Here is a 20,536-nt window from a genome sequence, read left to right as displayed (position 1 = left end):
AAATTCTGAAGAAAAGAGGGAGCATGAAGAACATTGTTTAACTACAATGTAGAAGATATAGAAATATTTCCCTGACCAACAACAGGAGATGAACTCCCATCAGCTAATCTCCCATCAGCTAATGAGACACTCTGATGAGCATTAGTCTTTAATTTTGAAAAATTATGAAAATTTCCACATAGATGTCTAGATGCGCCAGAATCAATAATCCACTTACTACCTTGATGAGACAAGTTGTCACCTGCTGAGTAAGCCAAACCAGCCACAGGCGAGGAGGAACTCGAAGGACGATGTGTAACCAACTCATCATATTCTGCACGACTTAGAGTGATAGTCACTAGGGGAATCAGACGTTTTTTCTGCTGCTGATTTTGTAACATTTGCTTTGGAAATATTTGACTTAAATGGAGGAATAGCAGGTCGCCCATGTTTATCCCAGCACCGATCTTCAAGATGTCCAGATTTTTCACAATAGGTACACTAGAGTTTTGCTCTACCTCTCATACCTCTTCCGCGACCTCTTCCTCTAACATTCAACATATTACCGCGTCCATAACCAGATGGGACAGCTAAAGCAGATAACTGAGATTCAGGTTGAGGTTGTGAAAGCGAAATGGCAAGCCTACTCAACCGATTGTATGCATCAACAAGTGTAAGAACATCAGACCCAGTCAACATTTGAACTTTAGCAACTGAAAACTCCGACAATGGACTTGTGAGGAATCGAACAACCATAGTCTGTTCTTGATGATCCTTTTGTTTTGATCAACATAGAGGCCTATGAGCATTAAGTCTCTCAAAGGCAGCCTTAACTGAGGCATAATATTGGGCCAAAGTTTAAGCACCTTGCTGCAGAGTATATATCTCTTGTTCAACTTGGAGAATACGACTCACGTTAGTCTCTTGAGAGTACATATCTCGAAGATTGTCCCATATTTGTTTAGCAGTGTTATAATAAATCAATCCATCTGCAATATGAGGTTCAACACTATTCATGATCCACAACATAACAATATCATTATCTTCTTCCCAGGTAGTGTATTTTCCTGTTTTCTCTTTTGGTTCAGATTCCAACAAAATGTGTTTTCTACGATGTCCAAACACCGACATCATAAAAGTTAGGGACCACCTTGCATAATTTGTTTCGTTTAATTTCACGGATGACCCATATGAGAAAGGATTGGCGAAGGCCTTATATTCCCCAACCAGTTCAGCCTTGTGATCAAATTTTGGAACGTCACCCATGATGAACAAAAAAAAATTTATTCACAACCAATATTGCTGCTACAAGGTCTAGAAAATAGGCTTCCATGTGCCAAAAAAAACTATCACAGTTTGTAAGACTGGTCGACTACCAGCAATAGCACAGTTCAAATCTACTCCCACGATCCACTAAATAATCGGATCTGAACTCAGTCAGATCTGATTCTTCCTCCTCTTTTTTTTCGGCACCCACAAACGACACAGGAACTTACGATCAGACTTGATTTCCTGTTTGGGTTTGCACCACAACATGCAGATCAATGGTCGTATTTGATCTTCACCATGACACACAGATCAGCAACTGCCAGATCTGATCTTCACCCATTGCACGACCGCATCGCAACACCTAGACCTACAACCACCAGATCTGGTCGACAAGCACATAGGACATTATCACGACATTTAGACCTGATTTCAGATCTGAGTCATGACTATTGTCAAACTACAGATCTGTTATCAGATCTGCCCCCCCCCCCCAAAAAAAAAAAAAACAAACCTATGATCTGATGCCCTTCACGTGATCTCTAATCTGATGCCCTTCACGTGAGCTCTGGCGCAACACAACGAAATCAGATTCCCAAGTTCGAAGGCTTTGATACCATGTATACAGCCAAAAAGGATAAAAGAATAGAACAGAGAGAAGAAACGAGAGAGAGAGAGAGAGACGAAGAGAGATAGAGAAGGAAGGACGTGTTTCTTATTATTAGGTCTAATCTCTCTTTTGTTTAAATAGAGATTAGTTAGGAATAAAAATTACAACAGGTTCCTTCATTATTAATAAAATACCATATGCAGTCTTAAGAATAAAATAATTCTAAAGCAACTGACTCCTCTTAACAGTGTCCATTGGAGACACTACAATCACAACCCACAAAAGGGCATAAATGAAAGAACACAAGATAAAAAATAATAAACTTTATTTCATATAAAAATGCTTAAGAAGCATTGATTACAAAGGAGAGGGGATCACCCCTATTTATACAAGAAGAGAGTAAGGGAGAAGAGCTCTTAATGAGCTATTCTCAAAGAGTCATTGGAACTAGTCCAACGGCTCTATTTATAGCCGTTGGACTAGCTCCAACGACTATAAAGCTAGTCAAGATCTAGATCTTGACTAGTTAAAAAGTCCAGCTCAAACTGAACTAGACAAAAATAAAAAAGACAAATAAAAGAAAAAATAAAATAATAATAAATAAATTATTATATTTTTATATTATATATTTATATTTTTAATACTTTTTCCCCCTTTTATAGTCGTTGACAGTCAAACTTAAACAAAAGACCCAGGCTATCGCCTAGGCGGTCCCCGCATAGGAGAAAAAGTAGGGCCCCACCGCCCAAACTGTATCGCCCAGGCAGTGGGGCTGCACCTAGGCGCCACCTTTGACAACTAAGGGCAAGGTCATGGTGACAAATCAAATCCAAGAAATTTCACTGTTGAGCTAAACTTTCCAAACCAGGCTCTTGGTATCATGCCTACTTGAGTCCATATAGCGCTATGCGAAGTCTGCAAACTCTACCCTCTAGATTTGAATATCCTCGTGACAGTTTCATATATACTTTCTCTTTCAGGTCTCTATTTAAGAAGGCATTTTTGACATCCAACTGCCAAGATTCCACCATCATATTGCAGCCACAACAAGTAATATATGAATAGTGGTCATATGAGCTACAAAAGTGAATGTTTCAGCGAAATCAATTCCAAACCGTTGACTATAAGCCTTTGCTACTAATTTTGCCTTGTATTTCTCAATTGACTCATTTGCCTTGATCTTTATCTTATAAACCGACTTGCTCCAAAGAATATTCTTCTCTGGTGGAGGTTTTATCAATTTTCATGCCTTCATCCTCTGAAGTGCATTCATTTCTTTAGCCATAGCTCTTTGTTGCTTCTCCTTTACAGTTGCCTCTACATAAGACTCAGGATCAACATAAGAGTGAATCAATGTCAAAAATGTATGATGTTTAGGAGTGAATAACTCATAGGATAAAAAACGAGAAGGAATCAGAGTTCTAGCTTCTACGTACCTGAGAAGGATTAAGAAAAGAAGATGATGACTCAGACAAAGACTATGAATTTGGTTGGCCGGAATCAACTGACAAGAGAATAAGATCAGGATTGGCCTCTTCTTTTCTCTCTGGCTCTGCCTCCACTTGATCCAAGAAAGGAATCTCCACAACATTTTCATGTCTTCTCAAGTAGGTTTTATCCAAACCAACTATCTCTTGACTAAACATGCTCCATTTGAATCTCCACCCTTTCATTTATACCTTCTCTTTCACCAAAAGGCACCAAGAAGGACAGATCAGACTCACCTCTTGTCTTTTCTCCATTCAAGCTTAAATATAACATATCCTCATGAAAGACATGTCGAGATACCCACACCCTCTTTCAATAAGGTCATAACATTTGTAGCCCTTTTGATCATTAGCAAAAACCAATGAAACAACATTTAACAGTTCGAAGAGAATTTATCTCTATATTTATCAGGTCGAAGAACAAAGCATATACATCCAAAAATTCACATCATAGCATAATTTTGGGTTTTTTCATATAATTTTTGAAACGGAAATATACCTTTAAGCACACTTAAGGGCATACAATTTATTTGATAGATACTCAACTGAATCGCATCCGCCCAAAATGCTTTGGGCAATTTACTTCAAAAAAGAAGAGCTCTTGTTGTCTATAAGATATGTCTATTCTTTCTTTCAACCACTCTATTTTGCTCAAGAGTGTAGAGACATGACTTTTTATGATCTATACATTTCTCGTGCAAGAACTTCTCAAATACGCAACTGACATATTCACCACCAGAGTCGGTTCTAAGTGTCTTAATTTTAGCTGCAAACATATTCTCAATCATAACACAAAAGGTCTTAAAGATCTCAAAAAGTTTACTTTTATTTTTCATAAAATATAACAAAGTAAATCTTGTACAATCATCTATGAATATCACAAAATATGATGATTCTCCTTTTGACAAGACCAACAAAGAACCCCACACATCAAAATGTACAAGATCAAAAGGACTTTCAGACTCCCTGTCACTAGACCCAAATGACAAGGCATGACCCTTTGTCGACCTATAACTCTCAATCTTTAACATGATTGGACACCACTAACGGAGGCCCATCAATATTTTTTGAAGACACCAACTTTTGCAACTTAGAGCTAGGAATATGACCCAGTCTCTAGTGCCACAAAATAGACTAATCTATAACTGAAGCTCCTAGTCTTATCCCAGACCTCTTCTGCTCACTCGTGTCAAGCCAATCTAAGTAATACATGTATCTTCTTCTATGGTCAATCTCAATCTTCTTCCTTGACAACTGATATTGCACCACACAGCCAAAAGAAGAAAATATAACATTACAGTTAAGCTTGGTAATTTGGTCAATAGAAATAAGATTCATAGCAAATGATGAAATATGATAAACCTGAGAGATATTAATCTTACTGCCACGATAAGAATCAAAGATAACAAAACAGACTTTTGAGACATTAAAAAAAAATCATCTGCAATACAAAAAATGGCACTGCAGGGCTACCAGTTGGTTAAAATAGGCTTATTGGTTGTAATATGACAAGAGGCCCCTGAGTCTATTAACCAACCCGAGGAGTAACCCGAGATACCTGAGAAAGCAGTATCAGAGAAAGAGGCATGAGTAGCATAGAGAGGGGCTATAGCTGACTGGGCAAGGAGTTTAATTGTTGGATTTGTTGTTGCATATGTTGTTGCATCTTCTCCAATAACCGAAGTCGACCACCACTTGATTTTGAGGCTCTCTTAGCATACAAACCAACAGGCTAAACACCAATGTCAGTGTGATCATCCTTTGGCTTAGTGCCCTCACTATCAAAAGATGCTACATAAATTCCACCTTTCTTTTTTCTGAGGATTGGGCAAGCATTTTTCATGTGACCAATGTTTTAAAAATAGTGACACTGAACATAACTCAAGTCACCTCTTCCTCCTACTCTTCCACCACCTCTCCCACCAAATCTGCCACTCGGCTGCAGAGAAACTGCCATAACACTATCAATGTATGAATAGGTTTCAAGAGACCTTATCTTGGCCTCTCCTGCAATCAATTCAACTAGGATATTGGTGAACGAGGGTAAGAGAGGAAGATGCAATATGGCACTCCTCACTCCATCAAACTCTAGTCGAAGTGTCATGAGAAACTCAATAACACTAATCGTCTCCTTATGCTGATCAAGAAGCCCCAGACATGTTTGACATGAAGTGCACATCTTAGCACACTTCATATCTTGTTTGACCCTCTATGGTTGATAGTGCATCCCAAACTCTTTGCATATTAGAATAAATTTCTCAATCGACTTGCTTCCTTGACGCATGCTCCTCAATTCTTGAGTGAGTTGATATTGGGTAGCTCAATTCTCTTGCTTATACATTTGTTTGAGATATGTCCAAGCTTCTTTGGCTTCCTAAAACTTAGAGAGGTTCATACTTATCCTTTGTTCAATTGAACCTAGTATCTAGGGGTGGCAATCGGGTCGGGTTGGCGTGTCGGGTCGGCGGGTCAGCATACCTCAACACGAACCCGACCCGTTTATTAAACGGGTCGGTTGTGGCAAACACGAACCCGACCCATTTATTAAACGGGTAACCCGACACAACATGGTTAACCCGTTTAATAAACGGGTCGGGTCGGGTAAACGGGTTGGCGGGTTAGCGGGCAGGTTGGCGAGGCGGGTTCGGGTAAACGGGTTGGCAGGTGGGTTGGCGGGGCGGGGCGGGGTCGGGTAAACGGGTTGGCGGGTCGGGTTCGGGTAAACGGGTTGGCGGGTCGGATTCGGGTAAACGGGTTGACCTGCCCGCCTAACCCGTTTATTAAACGGGTTGGCATACCCCTAACACGAAACTGACTCGTTTAATAAACGGGTTAGGCGGGTCGACCCGTTGAACCCGTTTAAGCCAAACCCGAACCCGCCTAAGAAGCGGGTTGGCGGGTCGTCTCAGATTTTGCCACCCCAACTAGTATCCAAGCGATAACCCTTGCATTATTCACAACCCATTCCTCTATAGCTTTGTCAAAATCAGCATCATTGAGCTTGGGTTTCACTTTTGATCCATTCAAGTACCCCCAAGCCCTTTTTCAACTATTACGGTGGTCATAAAATCAGCCCAATAAGCGTAATTTGTCTCATCCAACTTTACTAAGACAATCTAAATTCCTTCTTTTTTCATACTTCACTCAATCCCCCCAACTAGAGAATATAGTGTTGCACAAGAAAGCAATAGCAGTGAACCAATATCCAAAACAGTGTGTACAACAATACACACACATAAACTTCACCGAGAATCTCCACACTATCTCCAATATGACAGAATTAATAGCAAAAACATGCCGCACATTAAAAGAATTAACTAAGACTGCACAATATGATGGCCATACACATTTAACACCAATCCGCTGCAATAATAACTCAACTAAAACAGTGAAAACAAGATATAACAGCAAAAACATTGTTACCGCCACAAATAGGAATGGAAAAAACACGATAAAACTCCTCCAAATCACCACATTAGCCCACCAAACCACTTCTAACAGCCTTCTAGGGTGAAAACGACCTGATTACACCATTTTTAAGTGGTACAAAACAATTAATCTGGTCACAAAGAGCCAAAATCACAGTAACCTTGTTACTGTTACAAAAAGGAACCTCAAAAACATGATAAAACTCCTCCAAATCGCAATATCAAACCACCACACCACTTCTAGAAGTCTTCTAGGGTAAAAACGACCAGAATACAACCCTTTTAAGGGATCCAAAATCACCTATAAGATCAAAACAACCCAAAAACTCAAATTTGGACACTGTTCACCGTGAAACTCAGAAAATATTGAAAAAATCATAGAAAATCAGATATAAATCCGATTGCCACGATTTTTTATTTGCGAACTTCTAAAAATCAAATCATAGAAAATCAGATATAAATCTAATTGCCACAATTTTTTATTTTGTGTACTTCTAAAATCATCCTCTAACAAAACCCTAACTCAAATCAAACTGACTGCAACACTTAACTGAATGTGCTGAAATCAGCACCTCGATATTTGTGCCCACATGAACAGTGCTAAGAATGAAGTTCTTGATACTCTATAACGCCCCAAAATTTCAAACTTGCGAACCTTTCAAAAAACAGGCAAGCTGACAACTTTGAGCACGTTAGCTAAAAGAACAAACTCACAAAATTCGGATATCCCAAGGAAAATCCGTTACAAAACCCAAAACGTCCACGACGCGAGCTAAGAGCAAGAAGAAGAAGTCTTGAAGTCATCGCGCCATCGCTCGTGGTGTACCTAATCATCACTTGTACCCATAGAATACGTTAGTTTCGCGAAAAACTAGTGGGTGCACAAGAGAGACTACAGGAAACTGAATTAAGTACATTTAATTCAGTATGCTAAGCAGTTTAAAGCAGATATGCAGTTAAACAGGTAAGCAGTGTAACAAGGTAAGCAGTGCAAATGGGTAAGCGGTTCACAACAAGTAAGCAGCGCAACTGTCAAAACATAGCAAGACGATTCATTTGATCGCAAGCTATGAACTACCACGCAACAAGCTTATTCTCGTTCCTAGAACGGGGTCTCTGCATCTAATCATTAAAAGGTCATCGTCTGTCGCTCTCACTACTTCTAACAAACGCTTTGTCCTGAACCACCTTAAACTATTCCCATCTCTCAAGGCCTTACGCGGCCAACTGTCACCGGTTATGACTCACTAAGGCGTCATACTTTATCAGAAAAAGCACACCCTTCTATAAAAGGTCCAAAACATGATCTAAAATCAAATAAAGATCTGATTCTCACATCTGAGTCCTGCATGAAATCATGCTAAAACAGAAAGCCAAAACTATAGATTCATAGTTAGCTATGACAAACAATCTCAGAAAATCATTACAGCTCACCATATCTTTTTATGGTACGCAAAAACACAAGTTCTATGTCGGATCGCTCGGTCTGGGAAATATACGACCTCACAAGGAAATACCGCCCTGGAGGGTATAGCTCATCTTGGACGACACACTTCCTCACAGGAGTTCACCGTCTTTATGGCTACCCGCTCTTGGACAATGTACCTCCTCACAAAGATTCTACCACTCTAGACGGATTACCAGATCTTGGAAATGTATAACCTCACAAGGAATTCTGCCCTAGATGGTATACCTGGTCTTGGACCATACACTTCCTCACAGGAGTTCACCGTCTTTGCGGATACCCGTTCGTGGACAGTGTACATCCTCACAGAGAATCCACCACTCTAGCCGGGTCACCTGGTCTTGATCATACATACCCTCACAGAGAATCCTTTGGAAACCCGGTCCCCAACAAATGTCATATCTAATGAAAATCATTGCGATACATGCATCAACACAAATGACCGCTCTCAGGGTCGATAGCCACTATAATACTCAACAAGATCAACGTCGGATCACCTGGTCTTGATCATACACGCCCTCGCAGAGAATCCTTTGGAGATCAGGTCCTCTACAAATACCATACTCAGTGATGCATGCATCAATACAATCGACTGCTCCGAACAATTAACCGCTCTCGGGGTCAGTAGCCACAATATGGGCACAAGTATGTATATCAGCAATATGCATCGTATCACTTCACATGGTAAAACAAAACACACGATCACCCATTCCTCCAATAAGGTTCCATGAACCATGAACATATTATCGCATACTCTCAACATTTCTTATCATGTGGCATATCAATCACATCACACAAAAGCATATAATACTACGCATCGTGTTATTGTCACAAAGAACATTGCAATCCTCAAATAGGACCTCAAAACATGCGTAAACGACACATGAGAACATGCAGATATAGCAATCCAGCTGATTCTATAGGCGAAGAGTAACTAACTCTATCTGACAACCAAACAAAGCAACTGAATAAGACAAGCACTCATAACAATGCTCGTGATACATACAATTACCATCAAATGGCTCAGTCCATCAGCAAGTAATTAAATTAATCGTAAGGCGTAAACCATTGCATCGCAAGCCATTCATAAGTTATACATGATAAGCAATCATACGACATCAGTTATATCACAATAAGTAAGCAGCTTATAAGACAAACAGTCACATCAATGCTAGTTGTCACCAGTTCGAAGATTACGAGTTGTATGCAATCACATCAATCATAAGATATGCAAGCCAACAAGTGCTACGCTACAACAAGCAACAAGCAGTTCGACCAAGGGGTAAAGTATGTCACATACTAATATGTAGCAACTGGCATAATGCTATTATTATAAGCACTTAACTAGTATGAGAAGCTAGTTATTACTCAGCAAAGAACTGCGTAAGCAGTTTAACCAAATAGAGTAACGCCTTGACAGGCATGCATAGCTCAACGAATAGCATACTGAACTATCGAGCAAGCGAGCAATCAACCAGTGTGAACAGACTTTATGTTTCGATATTACTGGCCTCCGGGTACGCGCAGGCAAAACGTAGAAACAACTGAGACTAGTTCGGGCGTCTGTTATTCTATGTATTTTCAATAACTCGAATAGCTAGTTGAGTCCACTCCTAAGGGGACGACTTTAGCCGAGAGAGGATTCCCCAAAGGCAGGTAAGCAGTGCCACGGATGCATCCAACCTCTGCAGAAGTGTTGAGTTAACTATTGTAGCCCCTTTCCCCTAACTCCAATGACTGGAGAGGCTGGATCATTGCTCGTGGAGTGGTTGTTAACAACCTGTCTATTGGAGTTTTATACCCCTCTGTCCTCTCTCTTGACAGACAATAAGAAGCGAATGGGTGCGTTAGGGGTTAGGGGTTGCTTAACTAACGACCCATTCTATGTTGTGGTATTTAAACCACTCGAGCATCTTGCCTATGAAGGTGAATGTGAGGTCATTTTATGTGATTACAACATTGTGCATTTAGCATTGTTCGAGGTCGCACAACCGTCTCATCCGATCATCGCAGTACTAGCGTGTAGTGCACGACTACAAGTACTTTAGGATGAAAGGGGTATAGCTCCTTAATAAGAGCCTCATCAAAAGTGTTTCACAAAGATGTAATGCTTCTCAAACTATACTTTGACATTCTTTATCTTTTAAAACAGCCAGCAACTTGTGTCAACATTTGGCATGCGATTTTCTAGAATCCCATCCGCTATCGGGGTATCTACATGCCTCGCACGACTCGATATCGACCTCGATAGACGAGATACGGGTTTATCAACAGAACCCCTGCTAAGAAGTTCGCTTGAACCCCAATTCGGGATCACCCGAGATATGCCGAATAGACGAACAAAATCAGCCAATCACATCCTTCTAAATGCTTTGATTTGGGCAATCTTTGATGTTTTTGCGCAGCTCCCTAAATCTCAAGTCTACTATGCAGGAACTGCGTACTTGAAGAGCCAGGATCCTTGCGAGGTATCCCTCTCCTTAGACGAGGATGTATCGCTAGCTCCCGACTAAACTCTTGTCGCAAGAGGGACAGTGGTAGATGTCTCTTGCATCCTCCACGAGGATGCCTCAAAAGCGTATGCAATGAGCGAAAAACCTGAGCGTCATCTGCAATAGCAAGGCAGTAACAACACATATGCAAAAGCAAGAGTCTGGGCGCAAAGCGCGACGGCAAAGTAAAGGCTGTAAGCAGAAGTGCAATGCAAAACCTTTGCGAAATACGCGATGGCAAAGTAAAGACTGTAAGTAGGAGTGCAACGCAAAACCTTTATGCAATGCGCGACGACAAAGTAAAGACTGACAGAAGGTAAAGGACAAGGATCGTGAATCCGCATCCTTGAGTTAAATGCGTACTCGTATAAATATCTCTCTCTCTCTCTCTCTCTATATATATATATATATATATATATATATTTATTTAATGGTCATTTTTAGTTAATTAAACTTAATTCAATTGTCCAAGTCTTCCGTGCAATCTTCCCCTACCTTGGAGAGTTGCAAGCTTGTTGGCGTCTGCGGATGTAAACGATTGACGGCACGGGTCGCAGAGCGCGAGCGGGATCCGTCGTATGAGCTGCAAAAGCGACAATCTTAGCAAGCTAACACCAAAAACAGAAGGTTGGGGGCACTGCCACATAACGCGAAGGAAGCAGAGGCAAGGGCATCACGCCCTTGCACACTTGCTATAGTGCAAGAAGCAGGGGAAGGGGATGCGAGACCCTGTTGATCTGCTGTCAGCAAACTACGAGGAGGCAGGGGGCTGCACCCTTACCTGAAGAAGGCAACGAGGGAGGACGAGGCGTCGCCCTACCTGCCAGAAGAGCAAAGAGACAGGGGACCAAGCCCCTACCCGTTAACACAAAGGGGGAGGCAGGAGGCTTCGCCCCTGCCTGCCAAATACGCAAAGAGGCAGGGGCTTGGCCCCTGCCTGTCGAACACGTAAACAAGCAGGGGGCAAAGCCCTTGCCCGACGCCCAAGAAGAGGGAGCAGGGAGGGGGCTTGACCCCTCCCCTGAACAATGGGGGTGCATGGAGGTGGCAGGGGCTCGACCCCTGCCCACCCAATCGAGAAAAAGAGAGGGAGACAGGCGAGAAGGGGTGCTCGGCACCACCCTCCTGGTAGACCCAGAGAGAGAGGCAAGGGCGGAGTCCCCCTGCCGACGACAGGGGGCTCTGCCCCCCTGTCAGTCGACCCAAGGAAAGAGGCAGGGGGAGAGTCCCCTTGCCAACGAGAGGCGACGACAGGGGGCTCTGTCCCCTGTCAATCGACCCCAAAAGGAAGGCAGGAGGGAGTCCCCCTGCCGACGAGATGCGACGACAGGGGCTTCGCCTCCCTGTCGGTCGACCCAAAGAGAGAGGCAGGGGGGGAATCCCCCTGCCGATGACAGGCGACGACAGGGGGCTCAGCCCCCCTGTCGGTCGATCCCGAGGAAGGCAGGGGGTAACCCCCTGCCGATGAGAGGCGACAGCAGGGGGGGCTCAGCCCCCCTGTCGGTCGACCCCTTACGGAGAAGAAGAAGAGGAAGAGGAGGCGGAAGGAAAAGAAAATAAGAGGGGAGGTGGATGCGTACCTCGGGGTCGCTGGAGGAGCTCGCCGAGAAGAGCTCGCCGGCGGCATCGACAACGTTGGCAGACGAGCGAGAGAGAGAGGGCATCGAGCCAGAGTGAGAACGAGAGTGACAGAGGGGGAGAGGGTTTTGTATCGAAACCCCTCCCCTCCTCGCTTCACTTTATAAGCAAGAGGGAGGCGGTCGGGGGGAGAGAGTGCAGAGACTGAGAGACGAGAGAGCAAGAGGGGGAAGGAGGTTTCAAGAACCTCCCCCCTTCGCCGCTGCATGCTTTTTATAAGCACACAGTCAACTCATCACCCGGGTCGGATCCGGCCCGGATCCAAACGATTCTTTTTCCTAGGCTTTACATACTCTCCTTCCAATCTCAGATGACCTCTTCTTAGAGACAGGCTCTTATACCATATTCAAGGAGATACATGCAGTAGGGTTTCTCAAGAGAAAGAACAAGGGAGAGAAGCGACTAGCTTCATTAAATTCATAAAGGTGAGTCCCTCTTAAGGGTCGACTCCCTCTAGATACACTAGAAGACAAGAAAAAAAAATGTACAGGACAAAACTATCCCTGGTTATGATACAATGTACAAAAGAATACTAAATATAAAGGGGGCAGCACACAACTAGTAATACAGTATTTTACACAACTCTTAACAGCTTGTTCCTCTAAAACACTTGAATTCAACATTTGCAATTTTTTTAGGTTCCAGTTATGTTTTCCAAAAGAACAAACTGATCATCATTGTACATAAACTCATCACACTTGACCAAAAAAATAAACCTCTAATGTTCTCAAAATGAAAAGTCATCATGTCAACACTATGCAGCATCTAAGAATCATGAAGGTGGAACTTTTTGTACCTTACAATCATCACTACCAGATACAAGCATTGAGGGCTCCGTCCGCGAAAAATCAACACTCCAGGCTCTCTTCTCATGCTCCTCATATTCCATAATACTCTGAAAGTCCAAAAACCAAAAGTTGATCATTGTTCATATATATTTTATAGAATCATTTCTAATGGGAGGTAGCTTGTTTACCTGGCGGGTATTTACATCCCAGACAGTTACAATGCCTTCATAATCACTGCTTGCAATCTGATTCTTAATGTATTTATTCCAACTCAGACAACTAAGCTTTGACCGAGTGGACATCTCGACCACTGGGCAGTGTACTTCAGCAGGCTCATTTACAATCTAAAAAGGAACCAATGTGCACTAAACATTAGGCACAGTTCTATTTTACAGCAATACTGATCAATGAATCCTGAGTACTCACTGTAGAAAATTCAAAAACTTTGATACGTCTAGAGACTCCAGCAGTAGCAAACAACTCATCATCTCTATCAAATTCAATGCTGTATTTACAATTGATAGAAAGTCAGGGAGAGGTCTATCCATGCTACTATGAAAATACAAAGGAATGATAAATAAACCATAAACTTTGAAAAATCAAACCAATAATATGAGAAACAAAGGCCATGTTGAAACAAATTAAATGGCAGAAAGAAGTCTTAATGAGAAGATAAATATAGCCTTAAAATTGAAGAAAAGCTCGAAAATATCAATTTAACGAAACAAGGACAAAAAGTACTAACTAAAAATATGAAGTCAAACAATACGAAGCTATTCCACTAGAAATTAGCAACCCTGGTTTATCATTTAGCAAACCATCAGAATTAATCACAAAGTAAAAGGATAAGGGATAAATGGGAACATCATATTACACACACTTTTGTTAGAAATCCACCACCCGTACCTGCATTGAGAAAGAGAGAGAGAGAGAGAGAGAGAGACGAAGAGACGAAATGCAAGAATGGGTCTGCGGTAGGGGTGGCAATCGTGTCGGGTTGGCGGGTCGACCCGACGGGTTGGCGGGTCAGCATACCTCAACCCGAACCCGACCCGTTTATTAAACGGGTCGGCTGTGGCAAACACGAACCCGACCCATTTAATAAACGGGTAACCCGACACGACCCGCCAACCCATGTAATAAATGGGTTGGGTCGGGTAAACGGGTTCTCAGGTTGGCGGGCCGGGTTGACGGGTCGGGTTGACGGGTCGGGTTGGCGGGTCGGCAGACGGGTTGGCGGGTTGACCCACCCGCCTAACCCGTTTATTAAACGGGTCAGCCGGGTTGGCGGGTTGGCATACCCCCAACCCGAACCCGACCTGTTTAATAAACGGGTTACGCGGGTCGACCCGTTTATTAAACGGGTTGGCTTAAGCCCAACCCGAACCCGCCTAAGAGGCGGGTTGGCGGGTCGTGTCAGGTTTTGCCACACCTAGTCTGCGGCTGTCACGATTTCTGTATGAAATCGTGACCTAAAAGAATACATTTATAACTTTACTTTACATAGATATGGATCCGGGTCTGGTGTATCCAAACCCGATTAAGAGTAAACGTATACTCTGTACACAATCTTTACATTACATGGATCGGGTCGGGTCCCGGGTCTTTTTACCTTTTTCACCCCCCCCCCTCAAGTTGATCATGGTTTTGGACCATGAACAACTTGCCTTTAAGCATAAAAAAACGATCCTTTGTTAACCCTTTGGTAAATATGTCTGCAACTTGTTTTTCAGTACTAACGAACTCAGGCTCAATCTCTTTTTCTTCAACCTTCTGTCTCACAAAGTGTTGGTCGATCTCAATGTGCTTAGCACGACCGTGATGTACTGGATTGAATGACATGTTGATAGCACTTTGGTTGTCACATAGCAAGGTAGTGTGAGAGATCTTTTCTCCTACTTCAGTTAGTAAATGCCTGATCCATGTGATTTCGGCAATAGCAGCAACCATGGATCTATATTCAGCCTCAGTGCTTGATCTAGCGATAGCCATTTGTTTTCTACTGCTCCAAGAAACTAAATTTCTTCCAATGAAGGCACAATATCCTGATGTAGATCTTCGTTCGTCAGGATCTCCTGCCCAATTAGCATCACAATATACAGTAAGTTCGTGTTCATCTTTGCCATATGACTGTGGTGAATATATCAATCCATCCCCAATAGTCCCTTTCAGATATCTAAGGATTCTCTTGACGACTTCCATATGTCCAGTACGTGGCGCATGCATAAATTGAGATACTTGATTGACTGAATAAACAATGTCAAGTCTAGTGAATGTGAGGTACTGTAACATTCCTATTATGCTTCGATACCTGGTGGGGTCATCACACAAATCTCCATCATCAGCGCTAACTTTCTGATGAAGCACACTCGAAGTTCCTAGAGGTTTGCAGTCTTTCATGCCTGCCTTGCTGAGAACGTCTACGGTGTACTTATATTGAGTGAGTGTCAAGCCATGAGCCTGGTTATCAACTTCTATGCCAAGAAAATAACGTAGAACTCCAAGATCTTTCATTTTGAACCTCTGACCTAGTAAGTCTTTGACTTCTTGAATGTGGGTTGCAGAGTTTCCTGTGATGATAACATCATCGACATAAATTAATAATAGAGTGATCACAGTCTGATTTTTAAAAATAAATAATGAGTGGTCCAGCATGAAACGTGAAAATCCATGTTTCTGAATCTTTAGCGAGAAGCTATCAAACCAAGAGTGAGATGCTTGCTTCAGACCATAGATAGCTTTGTTTAACCTGCACACATGGGTTTTATAATTTTGTTCTTGATATCCAGGAGGTTGCTCCATGTATACTTCCTCCTTCAAATCTACATGCAAGAATGCATTTTTCACATCAAGCTGACTCAACTTCCATCCATGTTCAACAACCAAAGAAATAATAATTCGAATTGTTCCCATTCTTACAACCGGACTAAAGGTCTCATCATAGTCTTGCCCTGCTTCTTGAGTGAATTCTTTTGCCACAAGCCTTGCCTTATATCGTTCAATGGTTCCATCTGGCTTATACTTTATTTTATAGACCCATTTACATCCGACAACATTTTTGTTAGGTGCTCTGAGAACAACTTCCCAGGTTCCACATTCATGCAAGGCTTGCATTTCGCCATTCATGGCTTCTACCCATTTGGTAGAAGTGATTGCCTGATAGTAGATAATGGGCTCATCTTCCTTATTGAGGGCAATTAAAAAGAGTTGAAGATCCAAGAAAAAGTTGTTATAACTGACCCACCTGTCAATAGGATGTCGTATGCGGTTTGATTTTCTGACCTCAAGAGTATGAGGAGTTGGATTGGTGACTGAGACATGATCTGAATGACTTGATGCTATTGGTCTCTGTCTAGAATAGACAATGCCTTTGTATCTACCTGGTACTTCCTCTGCATTCTGTTATCCCAATGTCCCAGTGTTCTCAAACATCTCTTCTTCTTGTTGCACGCAATCTGAGGAACACGCTTCATTGGGGCCAGCAAAAAGTTCTGAACTCAGCTAAGGATAGTAAGCTTCAGTTGACATGTTCGTTGCGTCAGCTTCGCGATCAAAATTTTGTTCATCAAAGACAACATTTCTTGAGGTTCTGATGCGTTTGTTGATATGATCATAACACCTATATCCTTTATAGTCATCTGCATATCCCACAAACCTACACTTCTTGGCCTTGTCCTGAAACTTGTTTCTCAGGAACTGATCAATATGCACATAACAAACACATCCAAAAACACGCAGATCGTGATAACTAGGATGAGCTCCAAAAAGACAGTGATAAGAAGACTTATTTTCCAGAACAACCATAGGTAGTCTATTTAACACATGTACGACAGAATGGAAAGCTTCTGTCCATAGGTTGATGGGAAGATTACTGTCATGAAGCATGCTCATGGCACTTTCAACGATATCCTATGTTTTCGTTCAGCAATCCCATTTTGTTGAGGGGTGTGAGGGTAGGACACCCTTCTTCCTATTTTGTTATTTCGAAGAAAGGAAATAAAATCACGGGATGAGAATTCCCCACCTCCATCACATTGGAAAAATTGAATGGACTCAGAAAATTGATTTTTGACCAAGGAAAGAAAACTTTGAAACAAAGAGAAGACTTCTGACTTATTTTTTATGAAATATATCCAAGTGTATCGGGAATAGTTATCAACAAAGATTAGATAGTATCTACTCCCGGATCCAGAGGCAATCGGGGCGGGTCCCCATACATCAGAAAAAATTATCTCAAAAGGTTTTGAAGCTCTCTTATTAATGGAATGGAAAGGCAATACATGACTCTTGCATAAAAGACAACTGGAACACTTATGACTGCTCTCATTCCCATTGAGACTTTCTTTTAGAATGATATTATTAGAGACAAGTTTTTCAATAAAATGACTCCCACAATGTCCTAATCGACTATGTCACAAAAATGGCTTATTACATTCAGAAATACTAAAAACATTAGCATAAGAGGATGAACATAACTCTAATGAAGGCTTCGAATTCAGATCAACAGGGCGAACAACATGACATGGAGCTTCTTCAAAGACATACATATTGCCTCGTCTCTTTCCTTCAACGAATGTTTCCCTCGTGCGTAGGTCCTTGACCTGCACAGACAAGGGAGTGAATTCAACTGAAGCATTATTATCATCAATAAGTTTGAAAATAGAGCCAATATTTTTCTTGATGTCAAGAGCATGAAGAACGTCAAAAAGAGTAAGAGTCGAATATGACATGAGGATGACAATTTTTCCAACATGAGAAACAGGATGGTGAGATCCATCTCCAGTGACAATCTTACTTTTTCCAAAATAAGGAATAGGGTTAGAAATTTTACCTGCATCGCCTATCACATGAGTTGCTGCCCCTGAGTCAACAAACCAAGTGCCTTCATCGCTCTGCCTTAATTTCAACTCTGATAAGGCAGATATCAGCAGATTTTTAATCTCTCCACTGTCTCTGGTATTTGTGAACTTTCTTTTGGTTTCCGTTTGTGGACCCTTTCCTTTATTCTCTTGATTGTGCTAGCAATTTGCCTTGATATGTCTCCTTTTGTTACAAAGGAAGCAAGTAGGGATGGATCTTGATCCTTGCGCATGAGCTAACATGTTTGGAGTGGGAAGCAGGCCACGCCCTCCGTGTCCACTTCGCCCTTGTCCTCTTCGTCCCCGTCCTCTACCATAAGTCACTCCTGTGGCAAAAACTTCTTGAGAATTTGGGTGAATGTGAGTTTCTTCAGAGAATCCCTTCAGAGTCATTTCGTACTGGATTAATTTGGCTCGTAGCTCATCAAAGGTAAGAAGAACAGGAAGACACAATAGTGAAGTGACTATCATATTGTAGTCAGATCTCAATCCACTCAGAGTTTGTTGCACCATGTCATTGTCACTAACGACACATCCTATAACTGCAAGTTGATCTGTGATGGTCTTCATCTTGTTCAAATATTCCATGATGGTCATGGAATCTTTTCTTAGCAACTGAAATTCCCTTTTTAGAAAAACCATCCTGGCTTGTGAAACCTGTGAATACGTCTGGATCAGTCGATCCCAGAGTTGCAATGTTGTACAATTGTCGAGAATGGCAACAAAGACCTCTTGAGACAAGGTTGAGGTGATGTATGCAACAACAGATTGATCTTTCCTTTCCCAATTGAGAAATTCTATATTTTTGACATATACGATCAAACTCGCACCTTGATCATCTTTCTCTTCGCTCTGAACAAATTCTGGTGGAACAGGGATGGTTCCATCCAAGTGACCTAAGAGACCTTGGCTCCTTATAAAGGGAATGATTTGTCTCTTCCAAATCAAGAAGTTTGAGGTATTCAACTTTTCAGAAATGAGTTGGTTGAGAAAACTTGAAGAAATATTTGATTGAAGGGAATAGGGATCCATAGAGAGTGGATTTCAGCAAGAGTGTTCACGAAATGCTCAACCTTTTTTTTTTGCGGTTGTCAGATTCAGAGAATAAGAATAGAGAGACCGAACCTTTTTCTATGCTCTCCAGAAAATTGATATTAAAAGAACTTTTCCACATTAGATATATTTTCAAACGAGTAGCAATAAAAAAAAACTACACGGCAAATATATATTTGAATATGTAGAAATGGATGCGTGAAAGGGATTAGACAAAGGGAGATCGAGCGGACGACAACAGTAAAAGGAGACAAGCAGGCAATGTCAAACAGAAAACATTCACGTGAAATACAGCCCCTCGTTTTTCACGGTCTGGGTTCACGTGAACAGGATACACAGAAAAAATTCAGAAGAGGAGGGAAGAACGAGAGAAGAATTTTATGCAGACAAAAATAGCACAAGTATTAACATCAGCAAATAAAATATTCAGATTGAGGGAGGGAAAACTGGTCTGCGTCTCTTCACGTCGGCAAATCCAACTGAAAGTCCACTTTGATTCCAGAGAGAATCAGATCTTAAAGAACAAGGAAGAAAAGAGGAGATGTTGACGGAAGAGAAGGAGACGTTATCAATCTTACCGGAACTGAAGAACACGGAGGAAAGGGGGAAGAAAATGCATGCAGACGAGAAGGCGATCTCAGGCCAGGCTTCAACACTGCTCTGATACCATGTTAGAAATCCACCACCCGTACCTGCATTTAGAAAGAGAGAGAGAGACGAAGAGACGAAATGCAAGAATGGGTCTGCGGCCGTGACCTAAAAGAATACATTTATAACTTTACATAGATATGGATCCGGGTCTGGTGTATCCAGACTCGATTAAGAGTAAACGTATACTCTGTACACAATCTTTACATTACATGGATCGGGTCGACTCGGGTCGGGTTCTGGGTCTCGGATCCTTTTCACCTTTTTCAACTTTATGGCAAAGGATATCATTCAGTAACATAATACATCAAGCGCATTGTTCATCCACACAGTCAGTTCCAAGCTGTAAAACAAACACTTGGTACCATTTCCTTTCTGGGTGGCAATGAAATAAGAGTCCTTAGCTCTCTAGCAAGATTTTGCAGTTTATTTCTAGTGGCAGAATTATATATCCATTTTAGGTTATTGTGTCATAACTATAACCAAGAACAGGGCAGGCCAGGTCTGACATGAATGAAGCTAAATTCAAGTATGTAAACAAAAACAAAAGAAGGTGAACATTGAACCACTTTCACTAATCTAATGGTTATAAGGTTATAGTCTTCAAGATGTGTCCTGATGTTCAACATTGACACAATGAAGCACTTCAAAAGAAAGATGATTGATAGTTCAAACAACATTGCTCTCACTTGTGGTGGCATCACCCTCAGAGATCATCAATGGTAGTGGAATCCTGCAATTAGCCAATTGCTATTAAAAGCATCAATAGTTCAAACCTATGGACTCGGCAAATCAGGTGCCGCACCCGCGTTGACGCAACGCG

The 20,536-nt window shown here is 41.8% G+C and overlaps 1 protein-coding gene across 2 annotated transcripts in view; it reads right to left on the bottom strand.

The window, feature by feature from the left end:
* Positions 1-20,536, bottom strand: part of LOC149838413 (E3 ubiquitin-protein ligase COP1-like) — a 115,036-nt gene that overhangs the window by 55,158 nt on the left and 39,342 nt on the right. For both annotated transcript variants that reach the window (XM_090006585.1, XM_090006587.1), the window contains exons 7-9: positions 13,580-13,658; positions 13,342-13,497; positions 13,162-13,260 (exon numbers count right to left, since the gene is read on the bottom strand). In XM_090006585.1, coding sequence (XP_089862711.1) covers positions 13,162-13,260; positions 13,342-13,497; positions 13,580-13,658 — 334 coding nt within the window. The remainder of the gene's footprint in view (positions 1-13,161; positions 13,261-13,341; positions 13,498-13,579; positions 13,659-20,536) is intronic.

Source organism: Nuphar pumila, chromosome 5 (assembly GCF_984573655.1).
Source record: "Nuphar pumila chromosome 5, dmNupPumi1.hap1.1, whole genome shotgun sequence".
Classification (NCBI taxonomy): Eukaryota; Viridiplantae; Streptophyta; class Magnoliopsida; order Nymphaeales; family Nymphaeaceae; genus Nuphar; species Nuphar pumila.
The sequence above is the reverse complement of the archived record's forward strand: the minus strand, read 5'-3'. Positions and strand labels throughout refer to the sequence as shown.